The sequence below is a fragment of the Phocoena sinus genome, chromosome 6, assembly GCF_008692025.1.
Source record: "Phocoena sinus isolate mPhoSin1 chromosome 6, mPhoSin1.pri, whole genome shotgun sequence".
Classification (NCBI taxonomy): Eukaryota; Metazoa; Chordata; class Mammalia; order Artiodactyla; family Phocoenidae; genus Phocoena; species Phocoena sinus.
Genome location: NC_045768.1, coordinates 50,012,791 through 50,037,355, shown reverse-complemented (window position 1 = coordinate 50,037,355; position 24,565 = coordinate 50,012,791). Strand labels below are relative to the sequence as shown.

The 24,565-nt window shown below is 37.9% G+C and overlaps 2 protein-coding genes across 7 annotated transcripts in view; one reads left to right on the top strand and one right to left on the bottom strand.

Moving 5' to 3' along the window:
- Positions 1-18,294, bottom strand: part of PTAR1 (protein prenyltransferase alpha subunit repeat containing 1) — a 48,645-nt gene extending 30,351 nt beyond the window's left edge. For both annotated transcript variants that reach the window (XM_032634941.1, XM_032634942.1), the window contains exons 1-2: positions 17,942-18,294; positions 7,352-7,521 (exon numbers count right to left, since the gene is read on the bottom strand). In XM_032634941.1, the coding sequence (XP_032490832.1) occupies positions 7,352-7,521; positions 17,942-18,285 (514 nt within the window). In that variant the 5' untranslated portion in view covers positions 18,286-18,294. The remainder of the gene's footprint in view (positions 1-7,351; positions 7,522-17,941) is intronic.
- C6H9orf135 (chromosome 6 C9orf135 homolog) overlaps positions 17,741-24,565 on the top strand; it is a 127,948-nt gene continuing 121,123 nt past the window's right edge. For 3 of the 5 annotated variants that reach the window (XM_032634951.1, XM_032634952.1, XM_032634946.1), the window contains exons 1-2: positions 18,187-18,300; positions 23,985-24,091. The gene's annotated coding sequence lies outside the window, so the exon portion shown is untranslated. Of the gene's footprint in view, positions 17,819-18,165; positions 18,301-23,984; positions 24,092-24,565 lie in introns of those variants that run through there. The other 2 variants (XM_032634948.1, XM_032634947.1) reach the window with 2 other exon arrangements.

Below are 24,565 nucleotides of genomic sequence, written 5' to 3'. Positions count from 1 at the left end.
AGTAAAGGGCACTACAGACTGTGGAAAAAAGTATGAGGAAAGGTAAAGAGGCAGGGAACTTCACACACAGTATGCTCTCAAAAGATTATGGGTACCCTGAGCGTGACTAAAGCTGAGGGTGCTGGAGAAATGTACCTGGAAAACAGAATCTGGTCCCAATGTCCTTGTCAGCCTGGCTTTCCATTACTTTCCCTTCATGTGCTACATTCCACCTGAACCAAACATCCCCCATTCCCTAAACATACTGCCCATCTGCCTACCTTTTCTTCTCTGGCTATAACTCAGATTTACCTGCTTCCTATTCTCTCTGCCAGAAATGTCCTCCTATCCCTGAATTTAAAAGAAAAAAAAAAGCATCTTTCTCTATAAAGGCCTTCCTGACCTACATGGTTGAAAGCAATCTTTCATCTCTATGTTCTGTGTATATCTTACTTTGTTACTGAACTTATATAAATATTATCCTCTTGATGAGACTGTATTTTTTGGATGCAGGTCCTCTCTAATACACCTTCAAATTAGCCATTCATTCATCAAAGATGAAAAAACTATGGCCTCTTCCCAAAAGAAATTCCAAGTCTGCCCACATCACAGAGAAGTGGTAAGAGCACAGGCCTTAAAGCCATTCTGCCTGGGTTCAAATCTCAACTTCTCCACTTACTGCCTACATAACTTAATGTCTTCGAACTTCAGTTTCCTTATCTATGAAATGGGGATCATAACATCAACCTTAGTGTTGTAAGCAATGAGATTCATCCCATTTCTCCATAGCTGTTTGACACACAGTTTGACTAAATAAATACTTGTTCAACTAAACACCATTACTACTTATCAAGAAATGAATATTCTCAACATCAATTAATCAAAGAAGTCAGAAAAAATGAGGCAGTTGTTCTTATTGCAAAGCTGTCTAAATTTCTAAACTTGTGTAGTGAACAATAACAAAAAACCACTTGGTTATTAAGTGGCTGTATGAAAATGTTTGTGCATGATGGGAAGGCCTCTGGAATTTTTTTTTTAAGTCCACAATTTTTCAAAATCCATTACACTTCCCAGATAATGAGATAAACTGGTATTTAGTTTCTTGGACTCTCCCTTTCTGCATTAAAAAAAATGTGTATTTGACCAATCATAGTTGCTATTTGTTTGTACTTCTAATGCAACTCTCCTTCCCCACCCATAAATGAAGAGGAGTTCATCCTCCACAAGATACTTGTGTATAGCAGCACAAGGCAAAAACTAACACAGAAAATACTGAAGTCCCCACTTTTCACTTTGTGGATGTGTGAAGAGCACTTCTTTTACTGGAGGGTCTCCCCCTAGCAAGGCAACAGCAGCTGTTGGGTCAGAGCCCAGCTCTACTACTGACTGGGAAGTTCCGAGGCACATCAATCTTTCTGTGTCTTAGTGTCCGCCTCATACGTAAAACTGAGCTAATAATAGTACTACCTCATGGGTGTATTAAATGATTCATACCCGTGAATTGTTAGGACAATACCTGACACACAGCAAGCACGCAGTGATAACTCCTGTTACAAAGCCTGTATCTCCTAGCCCAGTTATAAATGATACTGGGATTGGATGCCACCAGAGGCAGGAAAAGAATCTCTTGAGCTGGCTGAGCAGCGACTGCTGAGTGGAGGGATCCTTCTCAAACCCGCCCTGTTCTCTAAACACAACTTATCAACAGCCTTGGCCAACCACCAGTAATGCCTAGTAACACATACAGTCACATGCCCTTCCCCCTTCCTCTTTGATAAACTGCTAACTCTTCCTGATTCAGGACTTAAGTTCAGATGGGACCTCCTTTAAGAAGCATTCCAGTCAGATCCAAGAGGTGGGGGTGAAGTAGAATATCAGAAATGGAAAAGGGCCAAATGAAGGAGAAGTAACTAGGTTATAATACTGGACATAATTAAAGAATTCTTACTGAATTATATATATTTTTCTGCTCTTCTTCCTCACTGGCTCTGTATAAATGAGAGAAAGGAAACTAGTGTTTCTTGAGAGTCAATGACATGTCAGTCTCTGTGCTGGGTGCTTTACATACACTAATTCATGTGATCCTCACAACAACCTTCTGAGACCTGTGAGAATTCTCTTCTTTTGGTGTGGAACTAGGAAAAGGTTAAGTAATTTGCCTAAAATCACTGCTAAATGACTTCAGTGTGCTGATAAATTGAGTCTAAATCCAGCTCTGTTTTTCTTGCAAAGAAGATGCTCTTTCCAACCTAGCACACTGTCTACAATTACTTTGCTGTCTTCAAGTGAGTGCTGAACCAAAGATCTAAAGATAAACATGTATAATCAACAGTTGACTATTTCACTCTCTCCATCTCATCAACTATATACCATTTTTCTTTGCAGTTTTACCAAGATGTGAGCTATTGATATCCCTACAGTCTCTTGAAATTAAACAGATGTCTCTCCAAACACCAGAACATATACCAGCAAATAACAATTCCTTTGTTACACACACTCCAATATATGACTAGCTCATCATCACATCACAAGGAGAAGATGAATCAGGGCACATTATATACAGGAAAAAAAAGTACCTAAATTTCAGCTGTGACAAAGAGAACATTTAAGGATGTTACAGAAAAGTCAGAGAAAGACCAATATGCTTTCTTGGCTTCAATGCATTCTAGAAATGGCCCAAGGTGAGCAGTCACCTGGTACTGGACACTGGGTTTGACAACTGTCTCTAACAGAGATATGTTTTCATGCATCTAAAAATAAATCCAAGGTCAACTTGGATTAATTAATCTCTTCCTCTAAAATACATTCAGGTTACCACAACAAGAGAGGCTTGAGGTGAGGCTAGTGGTAAATATCAGAAAGGTCCTGTTTATTACAGAATACAGTCACTGAATCAATAGCTAGACTAAGCTAAAAGCTCTTGCTTACCAAACTCTTGTTACTTATTTGACAAATATCTATTGAACACATAAAAGTGCTGAGTAAATAAAGACAAGCTATAACCCCTCTTTCTAACAAACCCACAATCTAGCTGGGATAAATGCTGTTTAAATAATCAACTACAGTAAAGTCTGGTAAGTTCTACTATGCATGCAGTATGAATAAGGACTCCCACAGGAGTGCAAAGGAGTAACTGTTGCTTCCTGGAGCAGTCAAGAGGCTTCACATGTGTGTGTGTTGGCAAACACAACAATAATGACAACATTAGACCTGAACCTGACCTCAGCAAAGGCATGGAATTAAGGCAGTAGTACACAGCAAAGTCCAAGAATGGAACAGTGTTTGTTGTGGCTGGAATGTACATCAAACAGCTGCAAACTCAAATGCTTCCAGGGCTCAAATAAATGGCAAAAAAGAGGCAAAGCAAACCTGGTAAGTAGCAAATGACACTGCCTCAGTGTCTGAAGGACATGAGGCGGTTGCAGTCAACTGGAATAGGCTTGCCTAGTCAAGAAAAGCAGAGGCTATGATCCTCAGCCAATTGCTGCTGCACAGAAACGGATGCATCCAAGGCTTCTGATTTTTCAAGTGAAGGCAGAAATCCATATTTCCATCCTAATTTTAGAAGTTCATCCTGATTTGAAATGTTTATCCAACAACAAAGTTGTTTTAAAAATCGTTTTTAAAACATTATACAAGCCAAAATGAAATAAACATGTGGGCTGGCTTCAGCCTGGTGGCTGAGAGTCTACAACCTCTGATGCTGAATATAAAAGTAGAGGAGGGCTTCCCTGGTGGCGCAGTGGTTGAGAGTCTGCCTGCCGATGCAGGGGACACAGGTTCGTGCCCCGGTCTGGGAAGATCCCACATGCCTCGGAGCGGCTGCGCCCGTGAGCCACAGCCGCTGAGCCTGCGCGTCCGGAGCCTGTGCTCCTCAATGGGAGAGGCCACAGCAGTGAGAGGCCTGCATACCACAAAAAAAAAAAAAAAAAAAAAGTAGAGGAAAAAGCTGGTAATACAGCCTGCAGACAGATCGTGAAGGCCCTTGAATACCATGCGAAGGATAATAAGTCTACCTTGTCCCTCTAGGCATCATGAAACAAGAGGATACATATTTCAGAAAAGCATCTTTCAAACTGTGTTTCTAAGAAGTGTTTGAAACGACTGACTAGTGGCATGACGGACATGGATTACAGAAGAGAGGCCGAAAATGGAGTAGACCAACTATGAGGTAATAATATTTGTCCAGATGAGAAATAAGAAATGAAGAGATAACAGAGAGCTCAGTGATGGACTGAGAGCAAGCATTGTGAGAAAGAGGGAAGAACAACAACAAAAAGATGGAAGCGCTGACATGGAGATACAGTGCGGAACAGAGCACTACTCAGTCAGGACTCCACTGCTATGGACTTCTCTCTTGCTTTTCGTTTCTGCCATGGATTTTTCATAAATCAGAATTACAGTATCACCCGTCTCCCAAACCAAATATGGCTATTACTGCAGCACACTTTTAAAAAATATTAGTTTCTCTCTAAGTAAATAAACAGGGAGACTGTGATGGTTACTTTTGGTTAAACTACGGTTAAACTTGACTGTCTACAGGGTGCACAGATTAAACATTACTAAACATGATTTCTGAGTGTATTAGTGAGGGTGTTTTCAGATGAGATTAACATTTGAATCTGAAGACTCAGTAGACTGCCCTCCCCAATGTGGGTGAACATCAATCTGTTGAGGACCTGAACAGAACAAAAGGAGGAAAACAGGAGAATTGACTCCTTTTTTGCTTCCTCTGTCTGCTTGAGTTGGGACACCTCATCTTACCTTCTCCAGCTTCCAGACTGGGATTTAAACCACTGGCTCCCCTGCTTCTCAATCCTTCAGACCCAAACTGAATTAAATCACTGGCTTTTCTGGGTCCCCAGCTTGCAGAAAGCAGATTGTGGGACTTCTCAGCCTCCATAATCATGTGAGCCAATTCATCATAATGAATCTCGTTTTATGTATATATATACATAAAATCTCTATTGGTTGTTGCTGTGGAGAACCCTGACTAATACAGATGATTTTCAAACATCTAAGGAATTCAGCACACTAATGAGAGCATGAATTCAGTTTGGTTAAAAAGAAAAAAAATATATGCCCAGAATAAAGGTCACCTACAGTTACAGAATACATTCTTAAGGGAATGCCGAGGATTTGGGCATGATCTATCACAAAGACACTGGCATTTCTAAAATTGTTCTTAAACTGCCAGCTTTCTTCACTTGGCTCTTATATGTATATTTTCTACAAAAACAATTTTAAAAGTATAGCATTTTCATGAAATGACTGCTTTTTCCTAATACTTTTAACTTTCTTAGCAAAATTCACCACTGTGCTCTTCAGTTCACAAGTTTAGCAGAACACTCTTATGTTAGTCAGTCTGCATTTTCAGGTATCTTTTTTTATCACATCAGAAACTCACTTCCATATTTTTACCAATAATACAATATACAACCTGAGTAATATATGACACCGCACTGAACTATACTGTCGCTGCCCCCAGAAAGTGAAACTGAAAACTACTTCCATGAAGATATAGGTTAAGATAAAATCAAGTTGCTTCTGTATACACGAACAGTTGCATCAGAATTCAAACCTTAGATGTCAGCAATTCATGTGAGTGAGCTTAACCATTTGATCTTCTGCCTGGATTCTCCTGGGTCTATCAAGATAAAACTACATGATGAGGAGATTTAGCAAAGCCTACAGTGCACTGCCCAGAAAGACAAGAAACAGGGAAATGGAGAGAAGAGCTTGGAAGACTACAGGAAGAAGGCAGGTTGGGCTAGCATACATGAAAGGGCAAAAGCTGATGATCTGAAATGACAGCCTTTGACACTTTCAAATTCATACTGTTTCTTCTCTACAAGAGCATCATTTGTCTCCCCCTGCAGAGTTAGTTACGTATTGGCTCAATTATACATTTCTGTGTGCCAGAATATACACGATATAGCTCTGTTAGGCAAAAAAATAACTTGATGGATTCACATGGTGCTACTTTGTACCTTAATGTTGATGAAAACTACTATAGGGTAATGGAATGGAGAATGAAAGAGGGGCTAACAACAGATAAATGCCCTTAACTTTAAGTTTATGCCTAAACTTATGCCTTTAAGTTTCTGCCACAAACTTAAGTTATGCCATAAACTTAGACATAGCCTTATCATTAAGAAATATATATATCAGTGGACTAACTGAGTGAAACAGAAAATAGAAACTATTTCACATTAAATCTTCAAATCAGATTACCTTTTCTACTGGTCTAAACAGGGAAAAGTGCTATTAACCTATTATGAGAGTATATTAAGGACAATGCCAAGAGGAATACAAGGAAATTGGCATGTCCCCTTTGGCAACACTATTCTCCATGAAGAGACTGTTTCTCACTCAACTGTAAGCTTCCTGAGTAAAGGAAACAGGTATTATTCATCTTTTTATCCTCCACAGTACTTAGAACAGCTTCAGGTAGGAGTAGGCCCTCAGTAATGGCTACTGAACTTATAATTAAAATTCTCTAAGAAACAAAGTTCTTATTCAAAATTAGCTACCAGATATACTGAGCACTTTTGAAGGTACTGCTGTATGTGGGAAGGGGAAGGAGCTTTACAGAAACAGTCAAGAATATGGTCTTGGATGAGCACTCTCCAAAAAAGTGAGAACTCAGATCCTACGTTTACCTAAAAAGTAAACTGAATTTGTGTACATGGAGGCTTAACATCACATACAAGGGGAAAACAAGGAAAAGACACCAGGTGGGATGAATAGGGATTGTCTGATGCAGCAAAGAACTACCTCGGAGAAGCAGAAAAAATGAAGAAATAGGATGGTTTTCTTTTGCTCATTTCAGCATAGGAACAGAACACAGTGGGCCAGAGCTTACTTGGGAGTCAAAGTACAACAGCACCATCATAAACCACTGACCTGGTTCACAGTATAACCACCACCATCACACCTTGGTTATCTCATTTGGACTGCTACTAAATGAGTTCTATTGCTCATAACGTACTAAAGGATTAGAAACCAGAGAATCAGAGCTTGTAGGGACTAGAGTTCACTTCACAGATTTTCAAACTGTTTTTAGCCATGAGATGCTTTCTTCAAATATCTTACAAATGACCCCAATACATTAAAAAAAAAAAATCTGTTTGCAGTAGAGGGCCTGGCACCCTGCTTGAGGCACCTTCCACAGAATCATCATGGATGCAAAATTAGAAAACGAGTGATGAGTCCAAGCTCCTCAGTTGACAGAAACGTTAAACGCCTGCCCAGGCAGTGAATGAAAAAGCCAGAACTAGAATCCAGGAATGGCAACATCAGAGAGGGTTCTTCCCACTATATTTCATGCTGCTTCTAAAAGTCAAAGAAAGAGGATAGACTCCATACTTACCATCTTTGTTCAGCCATTGCTTTCTTGTTCTGTACAAAAGGAGTTTGTTGTGGACATACGGTAAAAGGAACTTGACACACCAGCTCTCCACGCCAAGTTTGTTTTCAACCAGGACTATGGGACTCCGATTATACCTAGCTTCAGGACATGGGATCAGGCCAATTTCATCTCTTAATATGTAAAACATAAAAAAGAATTAAAGATAAGAATACTAGCCTTTTCAAAAATTTTCATATCCTACAGAATATTAAAAAAAAACTGTACATATTTCCCTTTCTTAAAAATATTTAGCTCACCAATGGGTTGGTAGAAATAATAATCTTTTAAAAGTTTGATAATACTGACAAGAGTATGGAAAAATCAGTATGCTGTACTTGCTGTTACAGGAATGAAAACTGGTCTAATCTTTGAATAGAAATTTGAAAATGTCTGTCAATTTTTAAAGTACATATACCCTTTGACCCAGTGATTCTACTGTTCAGAAATTTTCCTGCGCCAAAATATATGAATTCATTAGATATTCATGGCAACAGTGCAACAATCTGGAAATACTCTGAATGTGTATCAAACAATATAAGACTGGTAAAATAAATGTGGTTCATCCATGTTATAGAGCTGAAAAAAAAATTATGAGGTAAATCTGCATATGCTGGTATAAGGGTGCCAACATACATAAAACAAAAAAAGCAAAATGCCAAATACAGTGTACAGCACAAAGCCCTTTGTATAATCTCTTTTTTTTTCAAGGGCAAAGTCCTAGTCTTTTTCTTTTCCTTTTTTTTTTTTTTTTGGCTATTCTGGGTCTTCATTGCGGTGTGTGGGCTCTTAGTTGTGGGCTTCTCTATAGTTGTTGTGTGTGGGCTCTAGAGAGCATGGGTTTAGTTGTTTAGTTGCCCCACAGCATGTGGGATCTTAGTTCCCCCACCAGGGATCAAACCTGTGTCCCCTGCATTGGAAGGCAGATTCTTAACCACTGGACCACCAGGGAAGTCCCTGTATAATCTTTTAAAAAGATATATAGATGCACTAAAAAATTTCTTGAAAGGATACCAAGAACCTTTTGGGGACAGGATTTATTTTTATACAGTTTAAATTTTCTAGTTACTTGTACATATTATTTATGACTATAAAAATGTCAAAAATGTATTTATGTTTGCCTGCTAATAAATATATGTAGACCAGATTATTAATAAAATTATATTATCAGTGAGACTGTGGGCCATATTTTCTTTTCTTTTTTATAATTCTTTATACATTTCTAAAATAAAAAACATGTTAATATGTAAATATTGTTAAAACACAAAATACACTTCAGGATTTGACCATTTTCATCTGTGGTGGCTTCTATATCCCTTAATCCATCTCAACTTAAGTTCAAAATTTACATTACAGGCAAAAAATAGAACTACCATATGACCCAGCAATCCCACTACTAGGCATATATCCTGAGAAAACTGCAATTCAAAAAGATACATGTACCACAATGTTCATTGCAGCACTATTTACAATAGCCAGGACATGGAAGCAACCTAAATGTCCATCAACAGATGAATGGATAAAGACAATGTGGTACATATATACAAGGAATATTACTCAGCCATAAAAAAGAATAAAATTAGGTCATTTGTAGAGATGTGGATGGACCTAGAGTCTGTCATACAGAGTGAAGTAAGTCAAAAAGAGAAAAACAAATATTGTATATTAACGCATACACGTGGAATCTAGAAAAAGGGTACAGATGAACCTATTTGCAGGGCAGGAATAGAAATGCAGATGTAGAGAATGGACACATGGACACAGTGGGGGAAGGGAAGGGTGGGATGAATTGGGAGATTAGGATTGACATATATACGCTACCATGTGTACAATAGATAGCTAGTGGGAACCTGCTGTATAGCACAGGGAGCTCAGCTCGGTGCTCTCTGATGACCTAGATGGGTGGGATGGGGGTGGGGTGGGAGGGAGGTCCAAGAGGGAGGGGATATATGTACACATATAGCTGATCCACTTCGTTGTACAGCAGCAACTAACACAACATTGTAAAGCAATTATACTCCAATAAAAAAAAAAGAAAATTTACATTACAGGCAGAGATTTAATAAACAATACATAGGGCAGTTGACTTACACAGTAAATGAACCAGCAAACACAAAAATATTTTTGTAAAACCTGCACTCATTCCTTTCAACTACAAAGAATTTACAGTTCTTGTCTATATGAAACATCCTTTCTCAAATAGTATGTTCTTCCATTAATTAATGAATAACTTACAAGAAACCTTTTAACAAGAGCAGTTGACATAAATATTTTTAGAGTGTCTAAGCAGATTTCTTTTAAATGTGTTTTTAAAAAACAGAATAAAGAACTGGTTTTCAGAGCTTGTGTGTGACAGCATCTATTATGCCCTTGAATTCCCCTGCCAAGACAGTATGCTGGCTGACAAATGCAAAGAGGAAAACTGTTCAATTACAGGTTATAAGAAAAGCACTCTTTATCTGTTAGGCCACCATCACAAACTGGTGGGAGGCTGTGGAACTAAAATAAAATCCGTCCTGGAAACTCTAAACTGGATAGCTCAGAAGTAACCTACTTTCTACTGATTGCTTCATTAGTGACACAGGGATATATCAATAAAAGAGGGTATTCTAGGGGTTGCAAGTCACTAACCGTTCTTTTGAGCTGATTTAACTCCCAAGTAGACTTTGGGACCTAAGGCTTTTTGTCCCGACAACTGACTCAGTTGACTCAGGGGTGTTTTGATACACCATGCGAGTACTATCTAAACATTTCCTGAGTACTACAATGAATTGGATACTGTGTTAGGTTCTGAAAATGCAAAAATGAATAAAACAAGGTGATCCCAGATTACACAAAGCTGATGGTTTTGCTGGGGAGTTGCGTCAATATCTAAAACAAAATGTTAACACTTTGCCACTCTAGTAATATAAATGAAGTTCTTAGGAAGAATGGGGCAATGCTGAGAGAGCATCTGAGTCCAATGTCCAGTATTTCAAAATATATTTTTGTATTTGGTGATATGAATTCTAATCTAATTTAACACACTATTAGGACAACTAGCCACATCTAGATCTATAACTGACTAAATACATGTCTGAATTGCTGGTATTTTCTGGTGTTCAGGTATTACTATGTAAAACAATATTTTAAGAAAACTAGAATTATAGTTAAAAAATAATAAACTCAGTATAATTATTTCAAGAAAGTCTGTTTTCTGAGATCTAACAACCACCTACAACACTACAAAGAACTGCAAAAGTCAACAATATGAATGTTAGAGTAACAAGAATAAAAGAATCCTAGCTTCTGAGTATAGTCCATTGTAGGGGGAGGACTTTTTACTTAAATTCACAATGTAAAAACCTGCCTTGCTCACTATGTACACCACACATAAAATGCCCAACTAATAATCTGGTACCTAAATGAAAGTACAGAACCATCTGCACAAATAAAAACACACTGCGTTAGTTGGCTATTATCCTTCCAAGAAATAATTTTAAAAAACAAGAATGCCTTGGATATAGCAGGTGCTCAATAACTGCTACTGGAACGCTGATTATCAGTGCACTTCAGTGATAATATTCAAATAGTTTTCAAAGAATATCACTTCTTGACTCTCCAAAAGAACATTACCTCTGATTTCCTTCTAATGCAGTGGGTCCAAATCCTAGCTTTGTCAATATGATATAGATATATCTCTCTATATATGTATCGATATCTCTATCTCCTGCCACTTGGCCTCTGTAGACCTCAATTTCTTCATTTGTAAAATAGAGGAATTGCATTACATTTCTAAATAAGGGAAATGGGCTGCTAGGTCTCATCCAGCTTTCAAATTTTATGACTGAGAAACCCAAAAACTATTCTCATGTAAAGAGAATGAAAATGGTCGTATCAGGGAATATGAAGCACTATGAAAAAAAAAGAAACATTGAAAGAGAGGTAGGAGGATGTAGAGACAAAAGCACTCAACCTTCTAAGGTCCAGGGTTCTAGTTAGTCTCTGTTCTACCACTGATCAATGTGAATTTGACTAGGCACTTGCCATCAGTATCCTCATCTGAAATACAGAAATGACAATACCTTCCCTGCCAGTTATGAAAAGCAAATAATACAATGTAAAGACTGTGGTAAGCTACAAAGTACCAGGCAGAGATGAAGTATATTACCATTAATTCAGTTAAGAGCCTGCGGTCAACCAGAAAAGTTCCTTGGTTAACAGATAATGGGAAGCTAAAGCAAAGAAAGTTAAGCCTTTGTCAAGTTTTTTGACCCTAAGATACAACGCTTTGCTGCTTCCTAAAAATATAACATGTACTTCATAAAGGTAGGTCAGTAAGATTCCAAATAACAGTGTATTTGACTTCAGATTTCTCCTATGCCTAGTTCCTTAGGTCATAGTCCACTTTTTTTCAGACAATTTAGAACAGAATTCCAGAATCATTTTGAAATTGGAAGGGACTTCATTCCTCCAGTCTCTCATTTTGTCAGATGAGGGAACTGAGATCCACTGAGGTTAAGGTGATTACTCAAGGTCATAGTGCTAGTGGCTTAATTCAAAATCTGGATCTCCTACTATTTAGCCCAAAACCCTTGACACTAATGAAAATAAAAACATCAGTGAAAGCAAGCAGGCTTCAGATTAACTCCTTTTAGAGTTCTAGCAAGATTTCTGGCTATTTAAATTCTAATTTCATACCCAAAGTTGGAAAATTCAGGGAAAAAAAACTAAAAGTCATTTGTCATCCCTCTACCACCACTAATGTTGGGTATGCATCCTTTTTTTCTAAGTAGTCTACAAAAGTGGGATTATGTTGGACATACTCTTCTATAATCCTTTTTAAAATTTTATTTATTTATTTATTTGGCTGTGCCCCATGGCATGTGGGATCTTAGTTTCCCGACTAGGGATGGAACCCGTGCCCCCTGTGCTAGAAGCACGCAATCTTAACCACTGGACTGCCAGGGAAGCCCCATAATTCTTTTTTTTTTTTTAATTTAACAATTCACATTAAACATTTTCTTATATAATTTTTGTATCATTCATGGGTACAATGAATGTGCTATAAACATCAAATACATCTCCAGTTATTTCCTTATGAAATAGTCTAAGAGAAATTTCTGACTCTTTCACTACCACCACATTCCATTCTTCTTTATTTTTAGGTTTCTGGCAATTTAGATTCCTGGTGCTTAACCAGGATACTCAAGTAAATATCTGCATTAACAAGGACATGGGTTTTTACAAACATGAAAATTTGAGACAGCGATCAAGTTCCAATCTTTTCAACGAGAAACCACAGTGCTCACTTTGTAGGTTACCTTTGAAGGCTGCTCCAAAGGAATAGCAACATGGAATGAACCTACATATTTACTTAAAAAGATCATCCACAGCATGGTATATCTCCCTTAGCGCTTCACTTCACAATGGGGATCCACTAACTTCTAAATGAAGTTCAAGGTTCATACAACACTGATACTGACCTTGTTCCTCATGTTTAGACAGCTTCTCTTGTCTGTACTTTTCAGAAACATCAGTCTAACTGGAGTCGGTCCACTTATTTACAAAAGTAATATTGACCAGCTTCCTGTCGGGGAGGTAAGGATGGTCCCCAAATATTAAAACTGAACCCTGTAATGTGGAGTGACTGAAGAGAAAACAGCCCAAGATTCAGCAAATGGTACAAATCTTTTTAATCTAATAGTTATTTTTTTCCTTCAAACTGGAATTCTTTCCAGAATGACCAAAAAGTTAGAAAAGTATCTAAAAGAACTGAGCCTTGCATATTGTTAACTAAAACTTTACTGGTGATTAAGAAATTTTAGAGCCCTCATAAGCTTTCTCAATTCTAAAGATTACTATCACTGAAATTATATTACTGACCCTATTTAGAAAACAGATACACAAATTACTATTGTTTACTGAGTGTTTATTATATGCAATGCTCTGTTTTAGGTTTTACATACACTATTTCATTTATTCCACACATTAATCTTATAAAGTAGGAATTTTAATTCCATTTTATAGATGAGGAAAAAGTCTTGTCTGAGACTACTCAGCTAGTAAATAACAAGCCAAGGTTCAAACCCAGTACTGTGAGACTGCAAACCCAAACTTTTTTTTTTTTTTTTAAACATCTTTATTGGGGTATAATTGCTTTACAATGGTGTGTTAGTTTCTGCTTTATAACAAAGTGAATCAGCTATACATATACATATGTTCCCATATGTCTTCCCTCTTGCGTCTCCCTCCCTCCCACTCTCCCCATCCCACCCTTCCAGGCTGTCACAAAGCACCGAGCTAATATCCCTGTGCCTTGCGGCTGCTTCCCCCCAGCTATCTACCTTACTACGTTTGTTAGTGTGTATATGTCCATGACTCTCTCTCGCCCTGTCAAAACTCACCCCTCCCCCTCCCCATACCCTCAAGTCTGTTCTCCAGTAGGTCTGCGTCTTTATTCCTATGTTACCCCTAGGTTCTTCATGACATTTTTTTCCCTTAAATTCCATATATATGTGTTAGCATACGGTATTTGTCTTTTTCTTTCTGACTTACTTCACTCTGTATGACAGACTCTAGGTCTATCCATCTCATTACAAATAGCTCAATTTCATTTCTTTTTAAGGCTGAGTAATATTCCATTGTGTATATGTGCCACATCTTCTTTATCCATTCATCCGATGATGGGCGCTTAGGTTGTTTCCATGTCCTGGCTATTGTCAAACCCAAACTTTTACAAGTATACTATTGTTCAAATAAATAGATAAAAATCAAGTGTAAGAAGTCAATTAAGATTCTATGCTTTCCTATTCTTCAGTTCAACTTGCAGATGATCTGAAACTGCCTTTCATTACTACTGCCTTACTCAAAAATTCTCACTGGGGCCTACCCACTGCCTAAGAAGTATATTTTCCCTGAGCCAACTCTTATCCAAGCCTCATGTCTCAATTTAATTGCTATTTCCTCAGGAAAACTATCTTGACCTTCCATCCTAAATTAGTCCTCTCTGTTATTATTCTTTCAAACTATCCTTCTTATCCTTTGGGGCTCTTTTCATAATTTGTGTGTTGATTTGTTTAAAGTTCCACTGGGCAGGGACCAAGTGTGGTGTGTTCATCAATCTATACCCCAATCCTAGCCCCATATACCTAGAGACCAGCATTGTATCTATCAAATAGAAACATTCTTTTGCTGAATGCACCAATGGAATGAATGAAATTAAGTCAGATAGTCAAGGACTTCCATAATCTGTCCCTACTTTATCTTTTCAATCACATTTTGTGAATTTAGTCCATTCACTGCTTCTTGTAGAGGTCTCCAAGACTGTAAATCCTACCTTGTCTTCAAAGTGCCACTCAATAACCCACCTACCCTAAGAGCACTAGCCCAGACATACCCAGCTTCCCTTTTAACTACTAATAGACTCACGTACGACTTGCTTACCATACTGATAGTCCAGCCCTTATTATAAACGGCTTTGCAGGGTAAATGCACTGTTCATACATACAAGTCTTAATGTCTCCACCTAGACCTGCACTGTGCAATACAGTGGTCACCAGGCATATGTGTCCATTATGTATAAATCAATTGAAATTAAATAAAACTTCAAATCTTCTTTCGCACTAGCCACATTTCAAGCACTCAATAGCTATATATGGCTAGTGGTTACCATTTGGACAGGACAGATAAAGAACATTTCCAACATCACAGATATTTCTGAGGGCCTTGAGTACAAGAACTGTATTTTATACTTCTTCCTATTCCATACTGTGAAGATGGTAGCTACATAAACAGTGAGAGTTCAATAAATATTACAGAGTAATAAAAAATAATAACTTTCTGGATAAGAGAACTTTGACATGACCCTAATTACACTGTAAACAGCTGTCCTCCACACTAGCACAGCATCTGTACATTAAGCTAATACCTGTCGCTGGGTCAAGCCTTCAGTTATTTTTCCAAAGTATTCTCTAGGAGTCAACCACACAAACAACATTTGCATGGTATTTTTCAGTTTATAAAGTGCTTCACATTCATCATTCAGTTGGCCAATATATTTCCTAAGGAACACAGGGATTCAGGTTAAGTCTACTATTTACCTAGTGGCAACTAAGTGCAAGACACTGTGTGAGGTGATTTTCCTATGTTTTCATCAGCCTCTAGAGCCCATGCTCTGCAACAAGAGAAGCCACCGCAATGAGAAGCCCGCGCACTGCAACGAAGAATAGTCCCCGCTCACCACAACTAGAGAAAGCCTACGCGCAGCAACGAAGACCCAACGCAGTCAAAAATAAATTTTAAAAAAGAGAGAGAGAAAGCAGAAACAGGCTGAGAAAGGGTAACCTATCCATACCCACCAGTAACAAAATCCACATTTCACCCATTATATCTTCAACTCCTACTGGCTAGAAATTTCCAGAGACAAAGTCAATATATTTACTGTAGTAGATGCTGGCTAATAAAATTATGATCTATCTTGTATTTGTAGAAAAGAGGAAAACAAAAAGAATAAAAAACTTTCTTTTATAATACTGAAAAGTGTTAACTAGAAATAGAGCATATGTATTTTGGAAGTAAAAGGGTTAGATGAGGGGAGGAAGTATGAGCAATTTTGAAAAGTCCAAATTATAAGACATTTTAAAAGACGCATTGTAATATTACTGGAGATATTGTTACTGTAGGGAATATGTACTAAAATATAGCTGAAGATTAATACTAAACAATGAGTTAAGCTATTTAAAATTTTCAGATCTATATCATTATTTCATATTTTTTCAAATGCTCAAATTATTTCAAACTTTAAAAAATACTGAATGACGCAAATGTTTATTAATAATTTTAAGTTATGCACTGGCACAAAGCACATTGATGAGATCTCATAAAAATAGCGATTGGGGGGGGCATTAAAGTCCTTTATGAGTTTCAATAAATATGATCCAGAAGAATCGGGATGTGTTCCAAACTGCACTGTGTCAACCTGCCAGGCCAATGAACACTCAAACTCAAGTTTTTTCAAATATGAAATACTGATGCTTTTCTAGTCTACTTCAAAGAAGATAAACTAAGATGATTACTGTACTTATTAGACTTCTTTCTAACCTCCTCAATTTCTTTAAGAAAAATAACCCCAAATGATGAGAAAATAGTCATTTCATTTGTCCAACTTTTTTTTGAGAATGTCTCTTATTTGCACTAAAGCTCTCATTCTCAAAAGGGGACTGAAAGACTGATATACAACAAGGCATCAAAGCATTCTTTAGAAGGCCCAGTGCCCACTATGGTTACTGCCAGGAAATCATTCCAAACACTCTCATTCTGAAAAAGGCAGCAGTCACAAGGGGAAAGGAAGTGGACGCTGTCAGAGGTGGCAGGTGTGTTTTGAGGCCAGCAGTGTCTTGTTTTTAATGAGGCACAGTTGCAGGTCTCCAACTGTGTGCCACGAGGGAGCAAGACATCTGAGGGCATCACCTTGAAGGAAAAGAACACTTCATTTAGATGAAGGTTTGGCACCTCTTTTCAGCAGAAAAGCTTAAGGTGTTAGAATGCTTAAAAAGAGTAATTCATGCGTTCCAGTTTAAAGAAAAAAATATTTTTTACAAAAACAAAACTCCATAAGCAATTAGGTAAAGTGAAAACAATGTAAAACTGGATTCCATGTTTCTTTCTCTTGAGGGAAGGAGGGATGAAGGGAGGATGGATAGGAAAATAGCTACACTCTTGCTTCTTCCTTACTCTTTTATACAATGTGTAGATATATCTCTTCTTTAATAGCTTCTTTTTCGTTACATAAAAGCAGAAGTATCAGACAGAATACAGTCTCTTACCGGATCTTCCCGGAGTACTCCAAGTAAAATGGAAAGGAAAGAGGGAAAGATACACGTGTCAGTTCTGTGGTGTCCTACTTAAAGAGGGCAGCAGCGTTTGAATAAAAAAACAATTAATATGCTCCCTGTAACTATGAATCAGCTAATGCTAACAAGTGTCGAGGTTTCATCTGCTTCCCACCAGACTCAACCTGTGTCTACAGAAGCTACTCTCTTGAGAATGCCCTGTTCACCTTCAAAACAAAATGTTTCATCGAAGTTCCTCTACAATTTTGGGACAGGTGAGGCGAAAGTCAAAAGCAGCCTCAAGCTACCTTCGGCTAGTAAACTGAGGGGGTTTTGGCCCATGGAAAGTAAGATGATTAGTAACCCCTTCTTACCAAGGTCCGGGATGAACCTCAAAAGAGTTGTGTTAACAAAGCACATACAGACCCACACCGTGTACCTTAAACGGATGTGGGACGTGGACACACGGGTTAAGTCTTTCGAGTTTCGTGAACTCCTGGGAAAGGGGTGGGAGGGAGGTCACTTCTAAGGACTCGCCCGAGAGCTTGTTCCGGTAGCGGAAAGCTGGCCCCGCGGCGGCCGACAACTATCGGGCCCCGACCCAGCTCCGTCGGCTCTTGTAAGCAGCGCGCGGGTCAAGACCTGCCGTCCGAGGTCTGCTCGAGGTTTGGCCCCGCCCCCTCCCGCCCCCGACGACCCCCGGAGGCGGCGGAGGCGGGGGCATCGCCGGCGCGCGACTCACATGTGCGGGTTCCTCCTGAAGGCGTTGGTGATGTCCTTCACCACCCGCTGCACCAGGACCGCCACCTCCTCGCTCGTCTCGGCCATGTTGGCGGCGTCCGCGGCGGCTCGGGAGCGCCTCCGGGAGAGCGCCGAGCCACCCGCGGGAGTTCCCGGGGAGCGCGCGCGTGAGCGCCGGTTTGGCCGCGCCCCTGCCCCCGCCGTGGAGGCCGCCGCCGAGCACTTCCGGGTCAGCCCGCGGTCGGCCGGTGTGTGGTCCCTGACGAGGCTGAGGCTGGCAGCTTGGTCCCTGACTTCCTCTCGTAAGCGAGTTTCTAAGCGCCCGAGAAGATTCTGCAGACTCATTTGCAGTTACCTCAGGTCGCTGTATTACACTTTATTTTAGTTTCTGGTCTACTGGGGACCGAGGAGGGAGGGGTCCTAAGGTCACTCCTAGAGCCAGGGTCTGACCTGAATACCCCGCCCAGAGCACCTGTCCTCAGCTGTTCTGGAAAGGAGGCAGTCCCAGAATGCTCCTGGAGGAAAGTTTAACCGAGAGTGAAGATCCTCTTAAGCAGTTAGTCCCTTGGCGTTCTGAGAGCTTGTTCCCTGTATTTTCTTAGTTGGAGGGATGAGGCCGTCCAGAGACACCCTTGGCGGAATGAGGCCCAGTCGGACCGTATTGGTGACTTTAAGCTTTTGTACCTGCGTGCAAATTTCGGCCACTAAGCAGATGCTTTCAAAAAGTTAATTTAAAAAATTTAATAAATGGATTAAAGGAAGAAAAAGGAAAGGAAAGGAAAAGTTATTTGCTCTCTCCATATAGGGAGTAGAAGTACAGAGGTATTTTTTAGATTTTCTACATCGAGTGTACCTTGCTTTGCACATCATTTGGTGTCCTATGAACGTTGCGTGTTAGTTTGGGAGTTAAAAAACCAAGTCCCTGGCAAGGTTTGCTCTTAATAGCTATTTGCCTTGCTACAAATAATTTTTATAAGAAAAAGTGGCATTCTAGTCCATTTGGATTTTGAAATGCTGTAATTCAAATTTTCATGTATCAGATTTTCTTTCAACCACTGTGTTAGAAAAAATCCAGCTGCTTTTGTTTCTTTTTACTTAATCCTTGAAGTCTTTTAGAAACTTTTTTTTTAAAAGCAAACTCAATGTTTAATGTAAACATATGAAGAGCATTTGAAGTAGGGTTGATGATTGTGAAAGTAAAAACCATCCACTGGATGCAAAATTATAAAGCAGTGAATGAGAAATATAAATTATATTCAGTGGTCGATACTCCCTGTGGGTACGTTTAGAAAGGCTACACCTGCTGTAAGGACTTTGGCCTTCTGGTTTTAAAAGAAATGAGCTAGAAGTTTCATAAAATTATAGAAAAGCAAGATGGACAGGTTTGATTTAGTAAGGTCAAACAAACCTTAACATATTGACAAGTTCTCAAATGAGTCAGTGGAGTGAATTTGTGTTTAGATTCCAGGGCCAAAGACAACTTCAAATGTCCTGATTACTCTTAAAATGTAGTCAGTTCTGAAATGGTTTGAGTTCACTGATAAGTCTTTTTCCTATTCTATTAATCAGAGCCTTGCATCCTTTCCTGATAAAAGTGGAAAATACATCCTGACTTCTGGGGCAGAGCTTAAAGGACACACTCAGAAATATGACATTTTTTTCAAAGAATTTATTTTTATCTTAAAAATTAGTGTGATTTTTGTATTTCACTCTAATATATTTAACAGGAAAAACAACAGCAACAGCAAACTTTATTCCCAAATCTTGAAGTGAAATTGATGTTCCAGGAAGATAACATCCTATATGGTTCGGTGTGTCCCCTTCCAACACACACACACACACACACACACACACACTACCTTCATTTGAAAGGTGTGAATTATATGTCTCATGATTCTTCTAAGAGTTCACAAATTGTTTCACCCAATTATTAAAGATCTGCTATGTTTAGAACTTGAATTTTTTATAGTTAGAGCATACTAGGACTGTGACCCAGTCCCCTTATTTTGCTGATAAGGAAGCTGAGGTTCAAAGGAGAATTGAAATTCATGTGACTTTAATAATGATATGTTTATAAGAATAGGATATGATGAATTTAGCATGATTTTGTTGAAGGATTCAAAGATTTATGTTCAGGGATCTGCAAAATACACTTACTAATAATGAAATATTTTAAATAGCTTAAATGCCCAACTTTGGGGATTGATTAAATTACAGTAAATCTATATGATAAAATACTGTTTAGTCATTTAAAAGCTCACTGTAACTAGGAGAATATGTAGCAAATGCTTAGGAGGAAGTATATTTATAGGAGAATTTTATTTTCTAAGTAACACGAAGAACAAAATATAATTTTTGTAATATAAGAAGTTTTTTAAAGTATATGTTAATAAAAACATGGATATATTTATTTGTTAATTAGGCAACTCTTATGCATAATAATTTTCTTAGAGATTGATTTTTAAGCAACCATAACTCGCTTACGATTTAATCTCCCCAAAATCACGCCTTTCATATTTTAGGAGACTATTTGACAGTCCTGTGAATGTATTTGACAGTTCTCCCATACCCTCCCCCAAATCATTCCTTTCATATTTTAGAAGACTATTTGATGATGGAGGAAAAGGTAGATATATAATGACAAAAACAAGTACCAAAACAGCATATAAGACAATTATATATGTAACCGAGAAGGACCCCATGGGGCCTTCCCAGGACAGGCCTTCCCCCATATCCTCTGCTTTAGCTCCTCTATGAAGTACCTAGATAGTAGTATTTGATGCAAATTTCCTGAGTTGTTTTCCAGATGTGAACATCCCCCACCCCCCTCAACAAATGGAAGAAACTACTTGACCTTGAGCACATAGCCCCAGGCCTCCTGGAGCTTAAGGACTGATAATGTTAACCCTGTGACACCACCCTGCTACCCCACTGTCAGCCAATCAGAGAACTATGCATAAGCTGATCACATACCCTGCAACCCCCCTCCCTCACCTGGCTTTTAAAAGTCCTTTGCAGAAACCCTTTGGGGAGCTAAGGGCTTTTTAGGGCCTGAGCCACCTCATCTCCTTGCATGGCCTTGCAGTAAACCTTTCTCTGCTCCACACTCCGAAGTTTCAGTTTGTTTGGCCTCACTATGCGTTGAGCACATGAACTTGCATTAACATATATAGATGTTGACAAAAAATTATTCAATAGTTGATCTAAGAAAGAAATGGAAAATTTTATTCAAGCCAACCTGAGGATTATAACCCAGGAGATAGTCTTTCAGGAAGCTCTGAGAACTGTTCCACTTATTAGAGTTCAATGCACAGTTATATAAGTTTTTGAGACAAGGTGTGATACGTCAAATAATGTATCATTGACAGTTTACACAATCCAAATCTACACATACAAAGCGAGTAGTGGTCATGGGTTATCATGGCCCCTTACAAGATTAAGAAGGAAGGTTATTTTCTTTCTGAAGGAGTTGTGACTCTTTGTGAGGTTAAGAAGGAACATTATCTCCTGAGGAGGTCTGGCTAACACAAATTCACAACACATGCTAAAGGGGAGGGAGGAAGCACAACCAGGCAAAGGAAAATTTTATGTTTAAACTTTTCTCATCTTGCCATAAAAAATGAATTTTATTTCATCATATACAAAACAAATTGTACATAATATAAATATAATTATATATATAAGTATTAGACTGGGATGTTATAAACTAAAATGTTAACAATGGTTATCTCCATATGATAGAACTACTAGAGATAATTAAGACCTATAAATATACATTCTTTATATTACTCTGGTTGTTCCAGACTTTCTACAATGAAAAACCTAATGTATGTGTTGAGGGCGCTGGTGGGAAGAAAGACACCAAGGTTGTTTTAATGACAGACCTAGTACAGTTGACTCTTGAACAACATGAGAGTTTGGGGAGCTGACCCTCCACACAGTCAAAAATCTGAGTATAATTTACAGTCAGCCCTCCATATCCCTGGTTCCAATTCCTCCTTTTCTGTGGTTCAGTATCTGGGGATTCAGCCAAACCTGGATCACAGTACTGTAGTATTTACTATTGAAAAAAAAATTTGTGTATAAGTGGACCTGTACAGTTTAAACTCTTGTTGTAAAATGGTACAGATGAACCTGTTTGCAGGCTGAAATAGAGACACAGATGTTGAGAAAAAACGTATGGACACCAAGGGGGGAAAGCGGGATGGGGTGGTGGGATGAATTGGGTGGTTGAGATTGATATCTATACACTAATATGTATAAAATAGATAACTAATAAGAACCTGCTGTATAAAAAATAAAATAAAATTCAAATAAAATCAATAAACTGCAAAAAAAAACTCTTATTGTTCAAGGGTCAACTGTAATTACCTTTGTGCAGAGTTGTAGATGACCTTATAATCTGTTTTCATCTTTGCTCTGTATTATTCCACTTTTATCACTATGATGTGTCATTTATTTACTCCATTATTTGGATTGAAGTCCATTTTACTATGGTAACATTATGCAAGATAGAGTGTAAATAGTACTAAACATGTTTTTACCATGTGCTATTATTACAAAAACAACAAGTTTATTTCCTCCATTAAAATAATTAAGTGCTCAATTTTAAGTGCTTCATTATAATATTACCATTGTGACTAAATATATACTTATAGTATACCAAACCTCAACCTTAATCACTCCTGAAATTTAAAATCAAAGAACTTACAAAGAAATAGGAGAAGGGAAATATAATACTAGTCAAGAAGTCACAATATCAATGTCTTTTTATGAATTCTTAAGAAAAATCAGTAGGAGTAATGTTATCTGTAAAGTTTTTATTAAAAACCATTTCAAGAAAAGGAATAGAAATTAATAAATGAATTTAAAAAGACATGTACATTAAACTTAGGGGAGTTTTGGTGTACATTTTGCCTCAGTGTGTGTAGGTTTATTTTCCCAAATACAAAACTTCATGTATGATCAAGAACTATTTTTTTTAAAGTCACAAAATCATGAATTGCAAATGACATCTATTCTTGTACTTAGTTGATATATCTAGTACTTCATTATTCTTTTCTATTGTTACTATTTATTTATAATTAAAGTATCATTGATTTACAATATTGTGTTAGTTTTGGGTGTACAGCAAAGTGATTCAGTTATATATACATACACACATATATATTTTTTTTTCAGATTATTTTCCATTATAGGTTATTATAAGATATTGAATATTGTTCCCTGTAACAATTCACTATTATAATTGTTGAGATAAAGATAAGAAAATGCATGTGATAGCACCTTTAAACTGGGAAGTACTATATAAATTATAACTTATTTCTGTGAGTTGACACAACATCATTACAGGTAAATCAGTATTAAAACACAATAGTGGGACTTCCTGGTGGCGCAGTGGTTGGGAATCCACCTGCCATTGTGGGGGACACGGGTTCGACCCTGGTCTGGGAGGATCCCACATGCCGCGGAGCAACTAGGCCCATGTGTCACAACTATTAAGCCTATGTGCCACAACTACTGAAGCCCGTGAGCCTAGAGCCCATGCTCCGCAACAAGAGAAGCCACTGAAATGAGAAGCCCACAAGCGCAATGAAGAGTGGCCCCTGCTCGCCACAACTAGAGAAAGCCCATGCGCAGCAACGACGACCCAACACAGCCAAAGATAAATAAATAAATAAATTAAAAAAAAAAAAAAAAAAAACAATAGTAAACTAAGATGAAGCTTAATACTAACTTTCAAAATGAAACTCTATTGTTTAATATTCTAAAGAGAATTATACTGCTATTACAATTAATTTCCTAATCAAAACATGAACTTTTTTTAACCAGACAAAGTAGGTAAATGTTATAAAGATGCTTATCATGACAGTGACTTTAAATGATCAGTTAGTACTGATGTTGGAATCCATGATGATAGAGAAATGAAGATACTAGTTGCATATTATGGTTTTTGTTGCTGAGTAACTGGTGCTTTATTTTTCTTGACATTTGATAGTTCCAAACTGTCATCCTTTTCCTTTATCCTCTTCTCCCTACCACAGAGGCCCAGGAAACCCATGATGTAATCTTCAGAAAAGAACAGGAGAAAATGTCTGGAGAGAAAAAGAGCCAATCCAGGCCTTGCATGTGGAAACAGCTAGGGAGATGGGTATGTTTCTATGATGGATTCAATGTTTCTCATGTACTGAAGATGTCAAATTTTTCTAGGAATTTCTTAGTAATATGCCATTTAGTGGATGACTAAGGGAAAGAAGTATCCTAATATGAGTACATTCTTAAGGAGTTATTTTTTTGCTTTGTGTTTTTCTTATTCTTCAGTGTAAATATGAGAATCATGTAATAGACTTAGGTTAAAAAATCATAACTGAAAATTTAGGAGGGTAGTAAAAACTTCATTTTTACTACCAAAGAGGTTTAGTTGAGACTTCTTCGGTAACTGCCTAAAAGTAAGACAGAGCTATATCTCCTCTTCTTTCATCTCACTTCTTAAGCTAATTTTTCAACTCAGAAATTTTATAATAAAAATATACCATATTTCTCAGTTTATTCCTATTTCCATGTTTTAAGCCACCTCTGACACTTATCAAAATTAACAACAGGCCAAAATCACCCATAGGAAATG